At 41.9% G+C, this 20,087-nt stretch overlaps 1 protein-coding gene across 1 annotated transcript in view; it reads right to left on the bottom strand.

The window, feature by feature from the left end:
* Window positions 1-209: 209 nt before the first annotated feature.
* Window positions 210-20,087, bottom strand: part of ptch2 (patched 2) — a 30,597-nt gene continuing 10,719 nt past the window's right edge. Inside the window, exons 3-22 of the mRNA XM_041217699.1 lie at window positions 19,723-19,912; window positions 19,565-19,634; window positions 19,317-19,408; window positions 14,482-14,677; window positions 14,254-14,375; window positions 13,495-13,642; window positions 12,102-12,233; window positions 11,837-11,992; window positions 11,645-11,737; window positions 11,399-11,524; window positions 10,899-11,017; window positions 10,043-10,767; window positions 8,857-8,999; window positions 8,559-8,739; window positions 8,139-8,419; window positions 6,522-6,659; window positions 6,202-6,344; window positions 1,899-2,292; window positions 1,121-1,657; window positions 210-588 (exon numbers count right to left, since the gene is read on the bottom strand). Coding sequence (XP_041073633.1) covers window positions 1,121-1,657; window positions 1,899-2,292; window positions 6,202-6,344; window positions 6,522-6,659; window positions 8,139-8,419; window positions 8,559-8,739; window positions 8,857-8,999; window positions 10,043-10,767; window positions 10,899-11,017; window positions 11,399-11,524; window positions 11,645-11,737; window positions 11,837-11,992; window positions 12,102-12,233; window positions 13,495-13,642; window positions 14,254-14,375; window positions 14,482-14,677; window positions 19,317-19,408; window positions 19,565-19,634; window positions 19,723-19,912 — 3,986 coding nt within the window. The 3' untranslated portion in view covers window positions 210-588. The remainder of the gene's footprint in view (window positions 589-1,120; window positions 1,658-1,898; window positions 2,293-6,201; window positions 6,345-6,521; window positions 6,660-8,138; window positions 8,420-8,558; window positions 8,740-8,856; window positions 9,000-10,042; window positions 10,768-10,898; window positions 11,018-11,398; window positions 11,525-11,644; window positions 11,738-11,836; window positions 11,993-12,101; window positions 12,234-13,494; window positions 13,643-14,253; window positions 14,376-14,481; window positions 14,678-19,316; window positions 19,409-19,564; window positions 19,635-19,722; window positions 19,913-20,087) is intronic.

The raw sequence follows: 20,087 nt of genomic DNA, 5'->3' as shown, positions 1-20,087 counted from the left end.
GTTAAGGAAAAACTAAACTCGCTGAACATGCACTGGTCACTGTAAAAGCCTGTCACAACACTTCATGACCACTGAGGGTAATTCACCTGTTTGCTTTTCTTTAAAAAAAAAGGGGGATACTGCATATTTTCAAGGCAAATGAAACTGCATTTTTTTCAGAGTAGCAGCAAACAACACACTGACCATGTATATGTCAATAAACTATTGTCATTACACCAATTCACTTTTCTTATTTTCTTTTTTTTTTTTTTACATAAAATACATCTCTTTATTATAAATGGGAGGACAGCTCCTACCTCATACAATATCTGACATTTTTACATAATAGAATACACACGTTATACAGTACTCTTAAATAGCTTTTTCCCTCTTAGTATATACATACTGTGTGTGTGTGTGTGTGTGTGTGTGTGTGTGTATATATATATATATATAAAACAAGAACTTTTAATATTTTAAAATAAATTCTCTTGTCTGTCTGAGATCTATTTACAGTTCATAGAGAAGGGTTGGGGACCACATTAACCCTTGTACAGTCAGAGATGTATTCCAGACAAAAAGGTTTAGCTGTCTTTGACCTGAAAAAACCTAAAAAAAAAAAAAAATCAAATCATATTTTAAACAGTTTATACTAGCAGAATAGAAACTGAAGATGATATCAGAGTGCTCACCTGTTTACACTAGCCCCCTTCAAAGAAGTGCTATTGTAAGAAACCTGATCTCTCTCTCTCTCTCTATATATATATATATATATATATATATATATATATATATATATATATATATATATATATATATATATATATATATATATATATATATATATATATAGGCTGCCTAAAACTGCTGCACACAATGGCTTAAATATAAATTAACTATATGCAAACTGTTGTCAGACTGCCCTTCTCTGTTATTGGTTGATCCTGCCGAACAGCATTCTGAAGACCTTATTCAAGCAACTGAAATGTATAGACGTGTGTATTCTGATTCACACTGTAGCACTATTTCATGTTCTATTTAATTTGTAAAACAGCAGTAACACATTTGTATCTGTATGTTTCCATTGCTGCTGCTACTGTATCTGTTTAAACTAAAGGGTTCTTTCAGTTTTTGTACTGACCTAATGCCTAGTTGAGGCGCCTCTGCTCATTCTTTCACATTCAAGGTCCTGCAGCTCCGAGGTCTCCGTTTTGGAGGAGTTAGTCCTTTTCTCAGAGGCTCTGTAAGAAGGTGGAAGTGTTTCCTCGAAGCAGTCTGATTCACAGTCCTCAAAGCCCTCATGTGTGTAACCCCTGAATGACCCCGGCACACTGGGGTGCACAGCGACCGTCACCGAGGCGGTGGCAGTCACCGTGGTAACAGCGCGATTAGACCCCGGTACCCTGGTTACTGCGCCATACGCAGGCAGCGTAGTCCTAGGGTAGTTGGGTTTGCTGCTGTACTGAGGCCTGGGGCCAGAGTAATTAGTCCTCCCTGGCCCTTGGGGTCTGTCACTAGGCAAATGTTGCCTCCTTGGCCCTTGGTCCTGCTGAAAGTCCTGCTTGTTGTCCTGCCTTGCTATCTGAGAGCTGACAGAGTTCACAGTGGGCTGTTCTGGTGTGTTTAAGATTTCCTTTTTGGCAGGGACGTCCTGACCCTCTTTGTACGGCTTTACAATCTGCAGAAAAGGGATAGAGAAGCTTTAATGACCTTGAAACAATGAAGCATCTGCACAATGCGTAGGTGTAGGATTATTCTATAGCCCTGTTTTATTGCAAATGGGGTGCTGATTATCTGTAAAGTGCCGTGAGAAACTGTTGTTTAGAAAGATGTACTGTAGTATACAAAATTATTTTTAAACCTGGCAGTGGGAGACAGAGAGAGTGCTAAAGAGAAAGACAGAGCCCTCTGCTGCATACCGTGAGTTTGGGGAAGCTGGGGTTCTTGCTGGCCTCCAGAAGGATGTGTGAGGGAGGGGTGTTGGCGGGAGGGATGATATATGCGCTTCGGTCACAGTACTGGTACTCCTCATCTCCAAGGCCCGACGTGGTGGTTGTCTCAGAGTAGTATTCGGAGTCTGAAGACTCAGAGAAGGCGTGGTGGCGTCGGCCTGGAGGGTAGCGTCCTGTGTAGAGACCATGGTGGTTCATGGGAGGGGGGATTGGCTCTGGGAAAGGCGTGGGTAAACAGCTACCATTGTCTGCTGGTCTGACCTCAGGAGGTGGGCCAATGACCGATAGCAGTACAGGGAGCAGAACTAGTCCGTTTAGGAGGCCCAACACAGTTAAGATGGTCAGAACTGCAAAGAAATACCTGGGGGGGGGGGGGATAGAAAAAAGAAAATTATTAGGGCTATTTTTTTTAATAAATTATATTATTAAATTACCATACTTCTAAGTGCAGATATTTTTTTTTTTATTTTTTTTTTAGAATAGTCCAGCAGCCTTAGTTTCATTTCACTTACTACAATGTTACTGTAGTCTGGATGCACTGTACATTCTTAATCTTACATCTTTTGCTGCAGTTAACTGTTTAATTACTTTCTTTCTTTCTTTGGCTCAATGTCAAGCTGAAAAAATTCCTCAGCTAGAAATCCACAGCATTTCGTTTCCCTTAGGGAGCCCTCATCTATCACCACAGGACCGCTACTTCCTGAAAATGTGTGTTTACATTAGCGTATAGATACGACACACCAAAAACATTCACCCCTCCCCTGTCTGTGTGAACCACAGCCTATTAAAAACAACACCTTTCTCTTTTGTGGCCATTGCTAACTTAAGACAACTTTTAATAAACTGTCTGAAACTATGCTGATCCCATTTGACACAACAGCAGGCAAAGTTTCTGCAGACTTGCTGATTCTGGGTGAACGTCTTCATTTTGTTTCCATCAATGTAAGTTCAAAGATGAAACTGCAGTTACAATGTAGTTAAAGGAACAACACTGACTGGGTTTAATGCTCTTTATATTACAATTAAAGGGGATCTGATACTCCTCACATCTTCCTCAGATCAGTAGCATGAACGTGGTGTCCCATGTCTCCCAGAGAGGGTCTGTGTTTCTCATTGTTTACAGAAATCCCCATCCCAAGGGGCCTGGCCTGAGTCAGTCACCCATTAGGCAGGGACTGTTTATCTTCCAGCACTGGGGTGTTGACAATAATCCCATATCAATAATCTGACAGCGAATAGGCTGCGATACTACACTTCTGCCTTGACAGGAAATGGAGCTCGCTAGCAATGGAACTGCTTTAAGTGTTTTATTTCCAATGCCTAAGAGGCACAACTTCAAAACCAAGTGGATGGTCTTTAACATTTAGCAAAGCGCCAGAGAATCATTAGAAAAGCAATTAGTTAAAAGGCCACTTAATATACAGTCAGTGAGAAAGGTTTTTGGTCAGTATTTTATCCCAAACTTGGGTAACTTCAAGATAAAAATGTAAAAATTACAAAACATCAATCTTAAATTTCTACCAGTGGGTCTCTTGTTGGGATTGTGAAGCCCATAATTTTGGAAGTGGTAGTTGGGATGGTGGTGTCTGTGTGAGCTACGCAGCGTAAGGGGCAAACCAAAATTAGAGAGCTCTTTTCAAATGTTTAGGAGGAAGAGGAGACAGCCGCCTAATACTCCAGCTGTGGTCCAGACAGTAAGAGGTAACAGCTGACTGACAGACACACACAAATACAGTGCACGATATTCCCGTGGAACTGATATTAATGTGCAGCCATTCGTTAAAAGGATTAACCTTTTATATTCTGTAAATATGACACAAAACCAACAAAAGCGATCCTAAAGTAAGCTTCCACAGGACCACCAGCCTGTGAGTAACTGATCTAAACCCTGTCCATAGTGCCCAGGCTCACAAGCAACACCCTTTTGGGGCTCAAAAAAAACTAAAGGAGAAAGGAAGCTACATGTCGAATACATCTGGTACTAAGATTTCCCCCTGCCAATGTAATGGAAACTGCCGCCTGTTCGCTTGTTTGACTTTGTCTCCTCAGACGGTGAGGCTATCTGTTTACCCAGGTGCAATCGAGAGTTTAACCATCTTTACCCGGTTTATCTTGGGGCACTCGCACCATTAGCAGCTTTCCGAAAATCTCATGAACAGAGTGCCCTCTGTGCAAAGACCCAGTCTTAGAGACAACTTCTTTATTCTATTTTCACACTGTTTTAAAATACACCACTAATCTTTCAAGCCCTTGCTTTCTTTTCTATAAAGTGATTATTTTTCTATCCCCCGAACAGCAGCTTCGCCATCCTCACTCTTGCTTAACTCTATATTGCATGGCCTTGAATGTTACCTGGTTCTACTCAATACAAATCCAGTGTGCTGAACGCAATGCAACACAGACCAACAATAAAAGGCAGTTGCTCTCTAAAAAAAAAAAAAATTAAAATTAACCCAGTGTTTTTTTTTTTCTCTTGAGCTCAATTCCAGCTGCGCACCAGCAGTTTGTTTTAGTGCACTTCCTCGTCTCTTGCCTGTGGTTCCTCCTCTTTGTGAGAAGCTCTAATATTTAGCCCCAGACCCCAGTTAGCCTCGGCAGGCCCTGCTGTTTATTTAACAAGGTAGCACTAAGATAAGCAGGAGAGGTCCAGGCTGGAATTCTTTGAGAAGGGGAAAGTCACGCAGTGTAGCCAGGGATGGAGCTACATGGACCAAAACCCCCTCCCCCTCTCCACATTCTCTTTCCTTCATTCATTTCAACTCCTTCCTCTCGCTCTCTCTGCCTCATTAACAAAACCATACAGTCCCAAATTCCACCATACAGCTTTCAGCTTTTCTTTTGGCTTCACTGATTATTCTTTGTATTTATACGCATACATACACAAGTCAAAACACTTTGTTCATCTTAACAGTTCTTCTAATTTAATTAACATTCAAATCCTTACGATTTTTTGTTTGGATGAAGGAATTGAAAAAATGAACTGCCACATGATGAAATACTTTTTTGATACACTTATATTTTTAACACAATTTAAGAAAAAAAAAGATGAAACAGCCTCTCTGAAATTGCCAACATCCACTTCCCTCTATTTACACAGAGAGAGGCCTGTCTTCTGTAACTATCCAGTGCGTAAAAAAAAATTAAAAAAATCCACTTGTTTATTTTACTAAGTCAACATTCTGAAAATGGAGCGTGATTTATTTAAGGGGGGAAAAAGCAAAACTATCCGCGGGCCCCGGCCGGGCCAGACCTCCAAAGGAGGCTGAGTATTAGGAATTCTGTTGTTTATATAAACTGTAATCTTTTCCATTCGGAGCTGGAGGTTGGAGGGGAGGGGGTTTTGCTCAGAGTCGAGCCGCTGAGCTTGTTCAGCTGTTTATTCTATGTGCCACCGAGAGGAAATGTTTACAAGAACGTATTTATGCTATTCCCCTGCTAGAGGGACTATTTTCTCTGTGTCTAAACAGGACCACCCGGAATGAATGCTCTGGCTTGTAGCATTATCTTTCTCTCACTATCTCGCTCTCTCTCTCTCTCGCTCTCGCCCTTGCCTCATCTTTCTTTCTATCTTATGTTTTGTTTACCTTTCTACATAAAAAAATTCTTATCACTTTATCATCTAACCTGAGTCAATCGCTCTGAGAAAGCTTGACAAATCTGCCAAGAAGCCACCCTCAATGTATTTATCTTTGAAGCAATATTCTGTAAGTAAGCACTTTTCTGAGACCGAATTTTTTGAGGTTGATCTCAAGGCTGTGGTCTGTCTCAGCTGAGCTCATTTCATTTTCAAAGAGTTAGTTTTGCTTTTTTATGTGTGTTTTTCTTCATTGTGGTGCAAATTCCAAACTAGACAACTGGGTAAACCATTCTAACTGGGAACGTTTGAGGTTATCCTGATAGGAATATCTGAAAAAAGGTGTTTCAGACACTCACTTTGCTAACTGCATAAACAAATTTGTGTGAAAAGGAGTATGTGTGTGGCTCACTTCACTACAGAGGTTTCATTATTTTACGAGCAGCTGCTGTTAACTGCTGAAGTTCTCTCCATTTGTTGAGCATTGTGGAGGGGAGGGGAGGGGAGATGGAATGGCAGGGACAGGTGGGTAAATGCAGCTCCCACCTCTACTTTTTGCCAGACTGCTTACCCACCCAGCTCAACAAAACTGCCCTGTAAACTGCAAACTGCTTTCCAACAGAACATCAGACAAACAAACAGGAATCAACAGTGCTCGATTGTTCCTTTGCTAAAAGCAATAAGACTGTGCAGTACCTCAAGATGAAGTCAAACTCGGAACCAGCCAGCATCAGCACGCCCAGAAGAGTGGAGATGGCGCCATCTACCACAGGGGCAAACATGTGTTCCAGTGCCACTGTGGAGCGGAGGTTCCTGTTGCCGATAGCCGTCAAAAAACCCTGCAGAATTGGAGAGACAACACGCAATAAATTACAATAATATACAGTGGATTTGTGGTTGTCTATACCTGCATACATTTTGCTGTTTTCTTGATGTAAGAAAATAAAAAATTGTTGGCATCACTTTATGATAGGATATAATTACATAACACAAACATAAGTGAAGTGTGAATGTACCAGTGCTACGTGGACGGTGAACTCCACGCCGATCCCCACAGAAGCGATCAGGATTACAACAGGGATGGCGCTCAGCTTAATACCGATCAATCCCATGATTCCGAAGAGCTCAACCGTCATCATAGCCAGAATGAACACCTGGAGGAGATAGAGAGAAGGTTAACAAAATCACAAAACAAAAGCATATTTTCTATTACATAATTTGCCTTTTTTATTTTTATATTTTAAACAGCAGCATTTAATAACAAATCTGTAGTGAAACATCAGCAATCTGCAAAACAGCCCATATTAACTTTTTCAAAACTCAACAGCATACCCAATCCTACAAGGAGTTTATGTTAACTAACACTAAACAGAAAAACCCAAACTGACTTTGATGTAGCCTTGCCTCCCACTTTAGAAAGTGTCCAGGGGGGCAAATGTGGTCACTACTTCACTACAATGACCTTAAAATCGAAAGGGGAAGGGGGGCCTGAGTTACAGCTCTGTTAGCATTAATGTGTAGTGTGTGAGAAGGGGAGGTGCTTCTGAATCAGTAATTGTAAAACTAGAAAGCAGAAATGAAAGCCAGGCCTTGATCTGTGTTTATAGTCCTCCCTTCAGTTCTTTATCTGTGCCTCTCAGGGCCTATTTACATGGAAATCACTACAGGCCTGAGTGAAGCTGTCTCAGGCCTGCACACAGAAGAGGTGAGTTAACAGTGGCCAAACATTCAGGATGCCACTATCATCTGCACAGCATTGAATTACAGCTGGGCCTCCCAGGTTTTTAAACACCACCCCCCCCCCCCCTGTGAGGTTCTGCTCCATCTGACTGAATTATAGTTACCTTACTTTTTAAACATTTGTTCAATTTTATTTTCTAGTTTTTAACTGTCGCTATCTTTCTAACAACAACTATGTATTACAACAGCCTTGACGTCACCAGGGGTTCTAATTGGTCTTGCTTAAATGAGACATTTTAAAAAGTGTTTTATAAGAGCTTCAACGGGCCAAAAAAAATGCTGCAACCAGCTAGGGTTGCAATAAAGGCGCTAACTTTAGTTCGATTTAATTAGTATTTAGTTTTAAATGTTACTATTATTATTATTATTATTATTATTATTATTATTATTATTATTATTATTATTATTATTATTATTATTGTTGTTATTGTTATTGAATAAAATGTGGAAAGGGGGCTTAGTGAAAGGAGGTTATTAATCAAAACCTGTCGATAAAAATACTGTACACAGAACTAAAGTTTTCTCATATTGTAAAAACTCCTGAAAATGTGAGCCTGTGTTCTCAGGGATTGCTCACCCTCCCCTGGCCAGCCGAGGCCACACCAGCCACTGTGAAATCTTTCCCAGCCGCTCCACTGACACTGCATCTTTCAAGACCTGATGGATGGATTTTGCAGGCCAAGGCTGAAAGATGGCTGACCATTCTCACTCAAATTTTGACAAAGACAATTTGGAGTAAAGACTCCACTGCCTTTCTGCATGCTAGATACTTTCATTTCCTAATAAGCATCTAAACAGATCAGCCTACCTAAAGTACAACTTATGAGAAAATATACTAAAAGTGCCAGGGTCAACTGTACATATTCTTTTGTACATGAATGCTCCAGACTTACGATTATGCCGGCTGTCCAAGGGTTCAGCAGGAGGATGGCGCACACCAGGAAGGTGCAGGCCAGCACCACGCTGATGGCGAGCAGGAACCAGTGGCGCAGGCCAATGTACTGCTCCCAGAACAGGAAGGGGTAGCCGTTAGGGTAGTTGAGGATGCCCTTCTTTGAGAAATCATCGCAGATGGAGCGCACGCTCTCAATGGCCTCAATGAAGTCTGAGGTCTCACGTAGACCGTTCAGGTAGAAGGGGAACTGGGCAAACTCCAGTGGCTCAGCCATGGGAACTAAGGCAAGAGAGAATCAAAATTTAATAATTTTACTGCTCCACACTGCAGTAAAAACAGCGTTATAGGGCAGACTACATACGCTTCGCCTATTTTTTTTAGAAAAAGAAGCAGAAAGTATATTAGTATAGGTACTTACTGCGTAGGTTCTCCCCCGTTGTATCATATTTGTCATGGATCCACTCAGGAGGGTGGGGGTCAAAGTTGGCCTGGGAGGCTGCGTAACCAAGAGGGTCATTACTGACCCACACCGTCAGGTAGATGTAAAATGTATCAGGGTTGATCAAGCCTTCCTCATCTACCAGTCGCCTGGTGGTCAACTGTGTGAATACAGAATAACACACAGTTAAATCACAGGAAATCAAACAAAATTGAGGCAAAGTTGATTTCAACACGTTTGAAATGTCACCACCATCCCCCTGTTAAGGTTTACACACCTGGCTATAGTTGAATGGCTCCTTCTTAGTGCCAGTCTGGACGAGCAGCTTATATGCCAGTACACCGTCCTCTGTGCCATTGCGGTAGTTATCACGGGTGATCCTGCCTGCTGCCCAGTCAGCATCGAATGCTGCCTGCAGACCTAGAGGAGAAGGGAAGGGTCAGATTGTGCAGCTGTTCTACTGTCTAAATCAATAATATGTTACTGGGAAACAGGATGGTACCTTAGTGGTGTTACTTGTTTTGTTTCCCCACATAAACAATTTCAATCTCAATGATGGCTTTGTTATATACTATTTTTTATTTTTCTATATATATATATATATATATATTATATATATATATATATATATATATATATATATATATATATATATATATACATATACACATACATACATATCCACTTTGGAAAATCTTATAGACTGATTTTTAGAATGCAATTGTATGAGAGCCACAACTCCTTTAATACAGGGAATGCCTGTGTGTGCATGGGGCCTGATGAAAAAAGCCAACCACTTTTTATATATTATATAGTCTGAAACAGTAAACAATTTCCACAGCAACTCCGTAATTGCAGGGGTCTCCTTCGGGACTATGCCAGGGTAAGCTAGTGCTTACGGAATTACTCTCCTTCATTCTCTCTCCTAGTCTTAATTCACCTTGCTATCAATCCCCTTTTCCACAAAGGAACAAGCCTCTATTGCCTCTCACTGCTCTCGTCTTGTAACCTGAGTGAGGGGCTAAAAGACAGCTGCCTTCTTCCAACCCCCATCTCCCCCTGGGGCCACCAAACAGCTCCAGACTTTGACCACGCTTCCAACCCCCCGCCCTAGGGCAAATATACACAACCAGACTACAGGGTTTGTGTATGAGAGGTACACTGTGCCGGGACAAACTGGGCGGAACACTGAATGGCACCAAATTAAGAAATGATCTACAGTATATTTATTCTAATTACAGGTAGAAATACAAATTGTTCTCAGAGCTCATAAAAAGAACTGTCAACAAAAATGAACATGTTAGAATAGATTAATAAGTGCAGGCATTAAAATAAAATATTATCTTCTCATAAGTAGATAGATCAATTATTGCATAACACTTCAAATCACAAACTTCACTCATACCTATTCAAAAGAATCAGCAAGTTTTGTAAACCAGGGCAACATATTTGAAGAGCCTTACCTTGGAGCCAGTCCTGGAAGTAATGCAACCACATCCGGGGAAGCTGCTGGTTGCTGTCACGAACCACGTATTTGACAGACTTGAAGCTGTTGTGTAGCTGTAGGAGCTGCCGTTGGTAGCGGGGGTAGTCAAAGCCACCCATAGTCACCAAGTACATGTTGTAGAAGGAGAAGTACTGGAACTGAGCCGAGATAAAATCATACTCCTTGGTGTCACGAGGGACAATGTCAGTCAGGTAGAGGCCATCATGGACCATTGTAGTGCCGTATAGGCTCAGACCCAGGAGGCTCATGAACAGGATAACAACAATCACCTTGCTTTCTGGTTTGAGCAGCAGTGGAGCATACTTGTCGCGGGCAAAGTCAGACAGGTTCCACCGGAAGAAGGGCAGAGGCACGCACTCCCGCCCCTCTTTGGACTCATCCACCTGGGCCAGGAGGTTGCGGGTGGAGCTGGAGGGTGTGAAGAGCTGTGAGCCATAGGGATCTTGGTTGGGAGGCACCAACACAGAGGGGGGGCTTGTGGAGATCTGGGAGGTGGGAGGCAGGATGGTGACGATATGCTGGCCCGAGGCGTCGCACTGTGTGAAGGCCTGCACCGTGGTGGTGATCTGGGTGCTGGTCGTGATGGTGGGGCCACTGTAAGTAGTGACTGGGTAGGTGTGGTTATCGTTGGCATCGGCAAACTCCTGCGGCTGGATCTGGATTACCCGGTTAGAACATGGGCTGGCACGGAGAGAGAAGAGAGCGAGAGCTGTTAGATGACTTGCTAGGATTGATTTTTGTTTTAATTTATAACACTCAAATCAATTGTTGTTTATTGCAAAACATTTCTTCTTAACCATGACAGTGGTTACCTGTAGAAGCAGCAGAGAATGTCAAGCCTCTTGTCCTCTCGTCGGTGGAGGTCCAGACTCAAGATGGCCGGGAAGATGAGCAGGACCATAGCAAAGTTAAAGACCACAACTATGGCAGCCTGTGGGGGACAACAGTAGGGTGTTACGACAGCATTATTACATTATTCAATGCCTGATTTTCAGTTGTACATTAAACAGAAACAAGTAAAGGAGACTCACAAAATAGCAGATAAAGGCGCAACACCCCCCCCCCCCCCCCAATAACACAACTTCCTGACTCGGGCTGACATTATATTATATGTCATCAGACTACAGACCACCCAGGGAAAACAGGCTCTGTGATATATTGAGATATATATATATATATATACCCTCCCACCTGCTCGGAACTGAATAAGGTAAAAACAGAAGCTATTAGCTGTAATAAGAATTCAACTATTTTGGATTAATACCTAGTGATGTAACCATTTTTTTAAGAACTAAAATGAATAAGCAATTACCTGCAAGGAGAAAGCTCTCAGGGCTGGAATGGGAACAAGAGCAGCCATGAAGAAGGCAATCATGTTATTGATGGAGGTTAGAGCCACGCTTGTTCCAGTGCGCCTGAGGCACTCCCCAGTTCTCTCCTATAGAGAATAATCAAAGCACAAAAAGTTGTGTTACTGTACGTCATGGGCCAGCATCACTGTGTAACAGTACAAGGTGGTTTGAGTAAAAGGTGTATTAGGAAGTATGAAGAACCTCACCTTAAAGGGGATGTTGTAGCCAGTCTCAGTGAAAGCATGGGCTAACAGAAACATGTCGTCCACACCGATCCCCAGAGCCAGGAAGGGAAGCACCTAGAAGTCATTAAGAAAGAGCATCAGATACTGGATACTGTGCAACACAGTACACCTGAGGGCTGCAAGGCCCACTTTTAGAGTAAAGGTTTCTCTTACCTGCGTTGTGGCCGCATTGAAGGAAATCCCTAGGAGAGAGCATAGCCCTAAACCAGACGCTACAGACAGCGCTACCAACAGGACGCCAGCAAGCCCCACTGCCCCCTGGGACTTGGCACAGTCCCAACGCAGCATGGTCACACAGGCATATGCCAACTGCAAGAGAGGAGGGGGAGTTATTATAAAGCTTTAAGTACTCTACACTACAAAATAAGACATCTGAAACTGATATGACTGGCTAGGCTTCAACAGCAATATCACTTACCATAAGTAGGTAACCGCCCGCCACGCGGATTACACTAACATCGGAGAAGGATTTCATGATGTCGTTGAGGGTGGTGGTAGAGAAGGCATGTATACTCTGAGAGGAGTTTTGGAGGATGCTCTGGTGAGCCACCTGGAAGACAGAGTACATAATACACTTTAGCACGATAGTTCATTGTGTAAACAAAAGCACAGAGTAGGTGCTTCATGAATATAAGATGTTTCATCCAAACATAAGTTTTGCTAATAAAATAGTCTGTCATTAAAGATAGTTTTTTAAACAATAATGTATGTGTTTTAGATAAACAATTTACAAAAAGGCACTGTGAACCAAGGTTGACAATTTCAAAATAATGAGCACAGATGCCAAAGGTCGCAAGGGTGGGAGATCAAATGAGATCACGTGGTCTCCCAAGCCACTTCATCACCACACAGAATGGCCTGCAACCTTGGGGGAAAGAAAAAACATACTTTGTTTTCTCTGCAAAACTCCCCTCTACCCTTTTCTTTCCCCTACCCTTTCACTACCCTCCCTCTCTCCCTTCTGATCAGGCATGGCTCAAGCCCCGCAGGTCCCCCCCTCTCCTACCCTTCAGTCAGCGCAGGGTGTCAGTTATCACAAAAACAGCTTGTTCCTATAACTTGGAGTCTGTCAGTAGCCTCCTCGGTTGATTATTTACAAGGCAGTTGAGGATTGATGGAATTCAGGCAGACAAACTGTTCCAAGGCCTTCCGTTATCCCCGGGACTCCCCTTTTCATAGCAGGTAAACTGCAGCTAGAATGCAGTGAATTGGTTCAAACACCAGCAATTAGTGTGGTTAGAGGCCTCTTTGTGCTGAACCAGGATGTATGGTGCAATCGCACTGAAACCTAGTAAAGTCACAGTTTTTTTCCCTCTGCTGCTGCGTAAACAGTGTACAGTTCATTGTAAAAACAAAAAGAGTTTGCCATCAGGTTTCCAAGAAAAAGAAGAATATGCTCCGACCTGAACAGAATTTGAGAAGTCACCAATTAAATCCATGATTCCAGCAAAAACTCATCCCTTTCAGCATTCTCCCACATTTCCATTGTTGCTTCACTGTTTAATAGTCCTTCCAGAGTCAGCATGATTCTCTCACAGGTCCACAGTTCCACAAAACTAATATTGTATAGAATATCCACTGCATTTTCAAAGTTCCAAGAGTTGATCATAGTCCAATGTTCATTAAAAACAAGACAAGGTCACGTTTCTTGAAATAGGCTGCAGAATGCAGACCCTTTTCATTTTGAACTTCCAAAGCGATGCACTTTTTTTGACAGGCGAGATATACAATAGTATGCACCTTTACAAACATGCTTATAAAACTGAACAGATGCAGATAGGTGTTCTGGGAAAGAAAGGAAAAAGTTATACCTCAACAAACTTCCTCTGCCAGGACTCTAGAATGGCAGTGGCCTTCTCCTCATTCCAGTTAATGTCGTGGATGTCGTAGTCATCCTTGAAGTGTTCATAAAGCTGCTTGGGGCTCATCAGGAGATACATGGTTTGGAGGGCTTCAGCACTGCAAGGACACAACAGCATACATAAATATGTGCAAGCTGTAGTACCGCCTGAGTGAGGCTCTCATACCGACTTGTTATATGTTATATGCTAATGATGTACAGTGCAGAAGTACCAATACATTTCTTTGTATTTTTATAATTAAAATAGTTTATCGTGCCTGTCTCGTCACCTCCACTGAGATTTGCCAGGGTCAAGATCTGGGCAAAGAACCAACTTTGCCACTCTGTTCCTTTTCACAGTGGTTTTAAATTAAAACAAGAATTCTAAATACTTAAACAAGCCCAGCACTCAGGTACATGACTCTACTAAAATACCCTGTAAATGGTGTTTTCAAATCCCTCCCTTTATCAAATGATGATTAGTATTTTGTTTTTATATAAAGAAAAAAATAGCTACAATAGTCTGCCTTCCCCATAACCCTTACATTTACTGACAAATACGACCAAGCTTTATGTGGCTGCCCATCATGTTTAATTGGCCAATCCTATGCAGAGGTCAGAGGTTGAAACTGAACCTCCCTCATGCAAGGAATTCCTCAGCTGTGCAAGGTTATTTTGAGTCAAAAGACCAGCTCTCCCAGGCCTGCTAGAAGATTTTCCTGTGACTCACCTGAGCAGTGCGTTCTGGGAGTCTTTGGCCCTGCCGCCCAGTATCAGCTCCTCCTGCCAGTGCATGAACTTCTTAGAGAAGCCGTGACAGCCACCGCGGAGTTCCTGCGCAATGTCAGGACACTGGAGGGGGAATTAAAAGTTAATTTTAAAAAAACATAATTTTAAATTTCAACACGTCCCTGTTAGGTACAATGCACCCAATGGTAGGTGGTAGATGGTCACTCACCTCACGCAGCACTTTGTTTGGTGCACTGTCGGGGCAGTCAGGGTCAGTTGGGTCCAGACATGGCCGGTTCATGTAGGCATGCCCCACCTGCGCCTTGTCCAGCATCTCACGGAAGCCCTCGAGCGATGTGAACTGACCCAGCTCCTCCATCAGCTGCACCGGGTCAAGGTTCACCCACTGGATATCTGGCTTCCCTCTGCAAAACAAAAAAAAGACAGTCAGGGACTTTTCTCTGACAGGACGGAGGCTCTCATTTAGGCTTGTAGATGGCATATATGGCACAACGAATATCCCACAATGTAACCCAGGGCCTACAGACTGCCAACCTCATGCATATACATCCAACCTACAGTGCCAACAATAGAACAAAGTATTTACATCTTAATTGTTTTTTGCTCTTATTAGTCTAAACTAACCTGCCCAGCGGCGACTCAAAATATATGAATGTCTGCCCCAGCACCCCAAGAAGGGTTGTTTTGGTCACCCTTGCTAAATCTTCATTGCCAGTGCCAGATGCAGAGTAAAGTAGCGTATATTATCCTGTTACACGGGGCAACAATGCAGGGTAAGCCCGATCGGTAGGCTGCTCGCTCCTATTTCTCAGCATTGTGCATCGAGTCGTGACGATTACCTTTGGCTCTCAAACATCTTGATACCACACTGGGGGGTGAAGAGGGGGGTGCTAGGCAGAAAAAACAGCCGTGCTTGTCATTCTGCAGAGGGGCACTGATAAACCGATTCCAGTCACTAGCCTGGGAATTTTGCGTTAACTTAGATTTTCTTCTCTTAATATCAAATTGCATTCAAATAGTAAAAAAAACAAAAAAACAAAACATGAATTGGGTTATCTTATAGTAACCCAATATGGGAACCCCTAGACATAAATATTAAACAGAATTTAGCAAACTGCTATTTTATGTATCAGGCTAGTTTTGTTATGTGTTTACTATTTTACCAAAGTATAGGCTGCCATGACTTTAAAATACACTCCTGCACATACAAAGTCTGAACTGAAAGAAAAGTGTTTCAGGTGCTTCTTATTTTAAGCATTGTTTGTTTCTAAGGTGCGTGTTGGCGGGGTTGAGTTATGCTGGTAATGAACCCCTCCCTCCTTCCTCAGCAAATTGTTAGATTATGGCATTGCCAACCTGGGCTGCTCTCTCTCATTATCACCGTCTTTCCTAAAACTGGCTGCAGCTTTGATGTCTCCTATTCTCCCTCACTCCCCCTTCTCTCTCTCTCCCTGCGAGTTACAGCTCTCTTCTGGGGGGACGTTAAACCATTAATCTCTTCATCTGTAAAATATCCTTTTGTAGGTTTTTCTCTCACACTTACAATGAGTGATTTTATTTGTCTCCACCCCCCCCTTTCCAAACCAACCCCCTCCCCTTCCATCTCCTGCCCCCTTCAGCTCATTTCACTGACTTTCAATAAAAAAGAGTGAAAAAAAGAAGTGTTAATGCCATGGATACCAGGGAGCCAGGATGCTTACAGTACAGACAACATGCCACAAAGGTTTGGCTCGGTAGTTGCTTTTATTTTATTTGTACTGTATTATTATTGGATTTTCAGCAGTTTCTGAAGCAAATTTTAATAACTTGCAACCTTGTAGTGTGACCCCTTTGGTGGGGTAAGTTGACTTGACCTTTCCATGCCCTCTATGCATTACTGCTAAGAGGCAGGAACCCACTGGGAATGTGGTATTGCATCTCTACTGAGCAATCCAATGGTACAAGTTCTTACTTTCACTATTTTGATATACCAACAACAAAAGCTGAACATATACGTTACTAAACAAGGGAAATAAAATTCAGCACTTCGTACCAATTACCGATATTTACCGATATATTTTTTAAAGGGAGTTTTAGATACATATTGAGAAAAGTAAGATTTGGAAATGCACACTATTTTATTTATTTTTTTAACAGCTCAAGAAGCACAAAAACTTTTGACCCCTAATGGCTAAAGAGATATAAAACAGAGGGTGTCATTTTTATAAAAATAAGAATGACAAGGGCATTTTAACAAGACCGCCGCCCCCCCACCAAAAAACGGAGTAGAGAGAAAAAAAGGGACACACACAAAAAAGCGTCCAAACTCTGGGCAGAATCTCACTCCAATAATTCATGAAGAGTGGCTTCAAATAAAGCTGGTTCTTTCTGATTCTCACATACCAAGCGGCCCCGCTCCTGTCTGCAAAGAGAGGCTCCTTTATCTGCTATTTTTTGCTTGAGTGAGCCGGCCCAGGCCCTTTTGTTTTTCCATAGATTGCTGCTCTTTGTTCTCTAAAGTTTTTTCTCTCTCTGCTCTCTCTCTTTTTTGCTCTGAAAAAAAAACTCAGCTGAACTGAAGCGGAAGCTGGAGAGGACATTCACTCCAGCAACCCCCCTCCCCACTCAACCCCTGAAAAAAAGAAGTGCCCACAGAAGGAGAAAACAAACGGCAACAAAATAAACAAAAGCTGTATAGATTTGAAGGGTTATTTTTTTCAATCTTAATTGAACAAACTAAAAAATTATTTATGTTTTCTTCCTGACATTTTTTGCCATTTGTTTGAACCCTGATAAGGTTCATCTTGTTAAGATTCAATATTGGATAAGATCACCCTCTTTTTCAAAGTTCTGGTTTAATCTTCACTCAAGTTTTCCATCAATGACCAAAATCATTTTATATGTTTTATATATATATATTATATATATATATATATATATATATATATATATATATATATATATATATATATAATATATTATAAAGGGGGTTATCCAGCCCCACTCTATTCCTACTTTTTTTTCTTCTCTATAGGCCCGTGGCTTGAATAATGCCTGTTTTATTTGTTGGGCAACTTACAGCTTTGAGCAACGGTGATTAACATGAGAATGAGTGGGGTTACCGGTTGCTGACAAAGCTGGGCCCCCGTATAGGGCCCCTCACTGATGGACACACACTCGTAAACTAAAAGAATGCTAACCATTGTTTGACCCAAACCCTCCCTCCCCGGTTGACCACCAAATTACTCTTGCCTTCCACAGCAGCAGCAAGGGGACAGGTTCGAATCCCTCTGCCAGTATTAGCAACAACCTGTTACCAGTGTGTGTGGTTACAGGATGGAGGTATGCATTGGGGGCCAAGCTGCTTTTACCCAGTTTAGGCCTAGCTTGAGGTACAAGGAGGTCAAGTGACCTGTTTCACTTAGTAAAAGCATATGACATGGTTTATTAAGATTTCCAGAAGGGTTTTGACAAAGTCCCACATAAAAGATTACGTCTCACTGAACGCAGTAGGGATTCAAGGAAATGCATGCAAATGGATTAGGGAGTGATTAATATGTAGAAAACAGAACGTACTGATTAGAGGAGAAACCTCGAAATGGAGCAAGTAACCAGTGGTGTACCACAGGGATCAGTTTTAGGTCCTCTGCTCTTCCTAATCTACATTAATGACTTAGGTTCTGGTATAGTAAGCAAACTTGCTAAAATTTGCAGACAACACAAAAATAGGAGTAGCAAACACCGTCGCAGAAGCAAAGGTCATTCAAAATGATCTAGAAAGCATTCAGAAATGGGCAGACATATGGCAAATGACATTTTATATAGAGAAGTGTAAGGTATTGCATGCAGGCAATAAAAATGTCCACTATATATACCATATGGGAGATACTGAAATTGAAGAAGAAATCTAGGAAAAAGATATAGGAGTTTATGTTGACTCTGAAATGTCTTCATCTAGACAATGTGGGGAAGCTATAAAAAAGGCCAACAAAATGCTCAGATATATAGTGAAAAGTGTTGAATTTAAATCAAGGGAAGTAAATCTTTACAATGCATTAGTAAGATCTCATCTAGAATATTGTGTTCAGTTCTGGTCACCTCGCTACAAAAAGGATATTGCTGCTCCAGAAAGAGTGCAAAGAAGAGCGACCAGAATTATTCCGGGTTTAAATGGCATGTCATATGCAGACAGGCTAAAATAATTGAATCTACGTGGATTAAGAAGACTACGCGGCGATCTGATTCAAGCATTCAAAATTCTAAAAGGTATTGACAATACTGACCCAAGGGACTTTTTCAACTTGAAAAAAAGAAACAAGGACCAGGGGTCACAAATGGAGATTAGATAAAGGGGCATTCAGAAGAAAAAAATAGCAGGCACTCTTTTACACAGAGAATTGTGGGACTCTTAAACCAACTCCCCAGTAATGTTGTTGAAGCTGATACCCTGGGATCCTTCAAGAAGCTGCCTGATGAGATTCTCGGATCAATAAGCTACTAACAACCAAATGAGCAAGATGGGATGAATGGCCTCTCGTTTGTAAACTTTCTAATGTTCTTATGCCTATGTGTGAGAGAGGTAAAGCAGGCACTGAGACAGCGTGGCTCCCTTGTTAGAGGTCTGAGTATCCGTCTGTAAAACAAGGTGAAGAAAAGCAGAAAGCAGGACCACCAGCTAGAAATAAATGGATGATCAGCTGGGTGATCTCACCAGACTGCCATAGACAGCATTCTAGCTTTAGGGCTCGAAGATAGGTCACCCGTTTTAACCCTAATGTAGGATTAGCTGGTTATACTCAGTCTGAAAAGAACCCAGCAGGGTGATGTCTATTTGTGTGTGTGGCCATGATGGGAGACTCTAGCACCACACATTTCACTTGATTGCAAATCTCAGATCCTATCAGTTTATATTCAAATGATACAACCTGTTTGCAGAAAAACTACATTTTAAATTATGTCTGATAATAAAAAAAAAATTAAGGCAATGGGCTATGCAACTAAAACATGTACAGGATAAAGCTGCTGTCCATATACTGAATCTCATTGAGCGAAATAGCTACTTACGGAAGGTAGGCAGAGCCGCCCTGGAGTTTAGCTCCCTCCCAGAAACAGTCCAGAGGAGTCACAATCATGCAGGGAAACAGCTTGTCGATCATCTGGAGAAAATTAACCCAGTGCAGGGTTAGTGTTTACAAGTTAACCTTTACAACACAGCACAAATATTTCTGATTGTAACAGATGCAACACTTTCTGTTGTATTGGACTGATTTGGACAGCATCCCCAGATATCAGGCACAGCTTTGGACACTTACCCTCTCAATCATTCCATTCTCGATGACAGGGACACCCGATTTGTAGCAGATTTTATTAAGATCCCACAACCTATAAAATAAAAGTAAAAGTTAAACATTAAAACCCTAGAAAGACGACAATAAAATAAAACATTTGCATCTACAACTTAAATACTTACTTTCCATACAAAGACACCTGGACTTTGCTGGCTGCTTGTGCGGCCTCAAGGTGCTGCAGCAAAGCTTCCTGGGTAAGGATGTTGGTACCTCCGCGTTTAGAGGTCTGAATCAGCATTTGTGATGTAAAGACAGTCTCCTCTCCTTGTTTCTCCTTGGTGTACCTCAACTCTCGACTCACGCGGCTGCCAGCTGCAGAGAAAACCAAAGCTAGTTAGTTACACAGCAGGGCTAACTGTACTCAGTTGCAACTGAGCTGCACTATAACTACACTGAAATGTAATGCAGTCTATCTGCAGCAGAGAGATCAGTCTGCAGCATCTGAAGGGTTAAGTTAGAAATATCCTAGTTCATACATACATAGGTC

The sequence above is a fragment of the Polyodon spathula genome, chromosome 18, assembly GCF_017654505.1.
Source record: "Polyodon spathula isolate WHYD16114869_AA chromosome 18, ASM1765450v1, whole genome shotgun sequence".
Classification (NCBI taxonomy): Eukaryota; Metazoa; Chordata; class Actinopteri; order Acipenseriformes; family Polyodontidae; genus Polyodon; species Polyodon spathula.
This window is presented reverse-complemented; position numbering and strand designations above follow the sequence as displayed.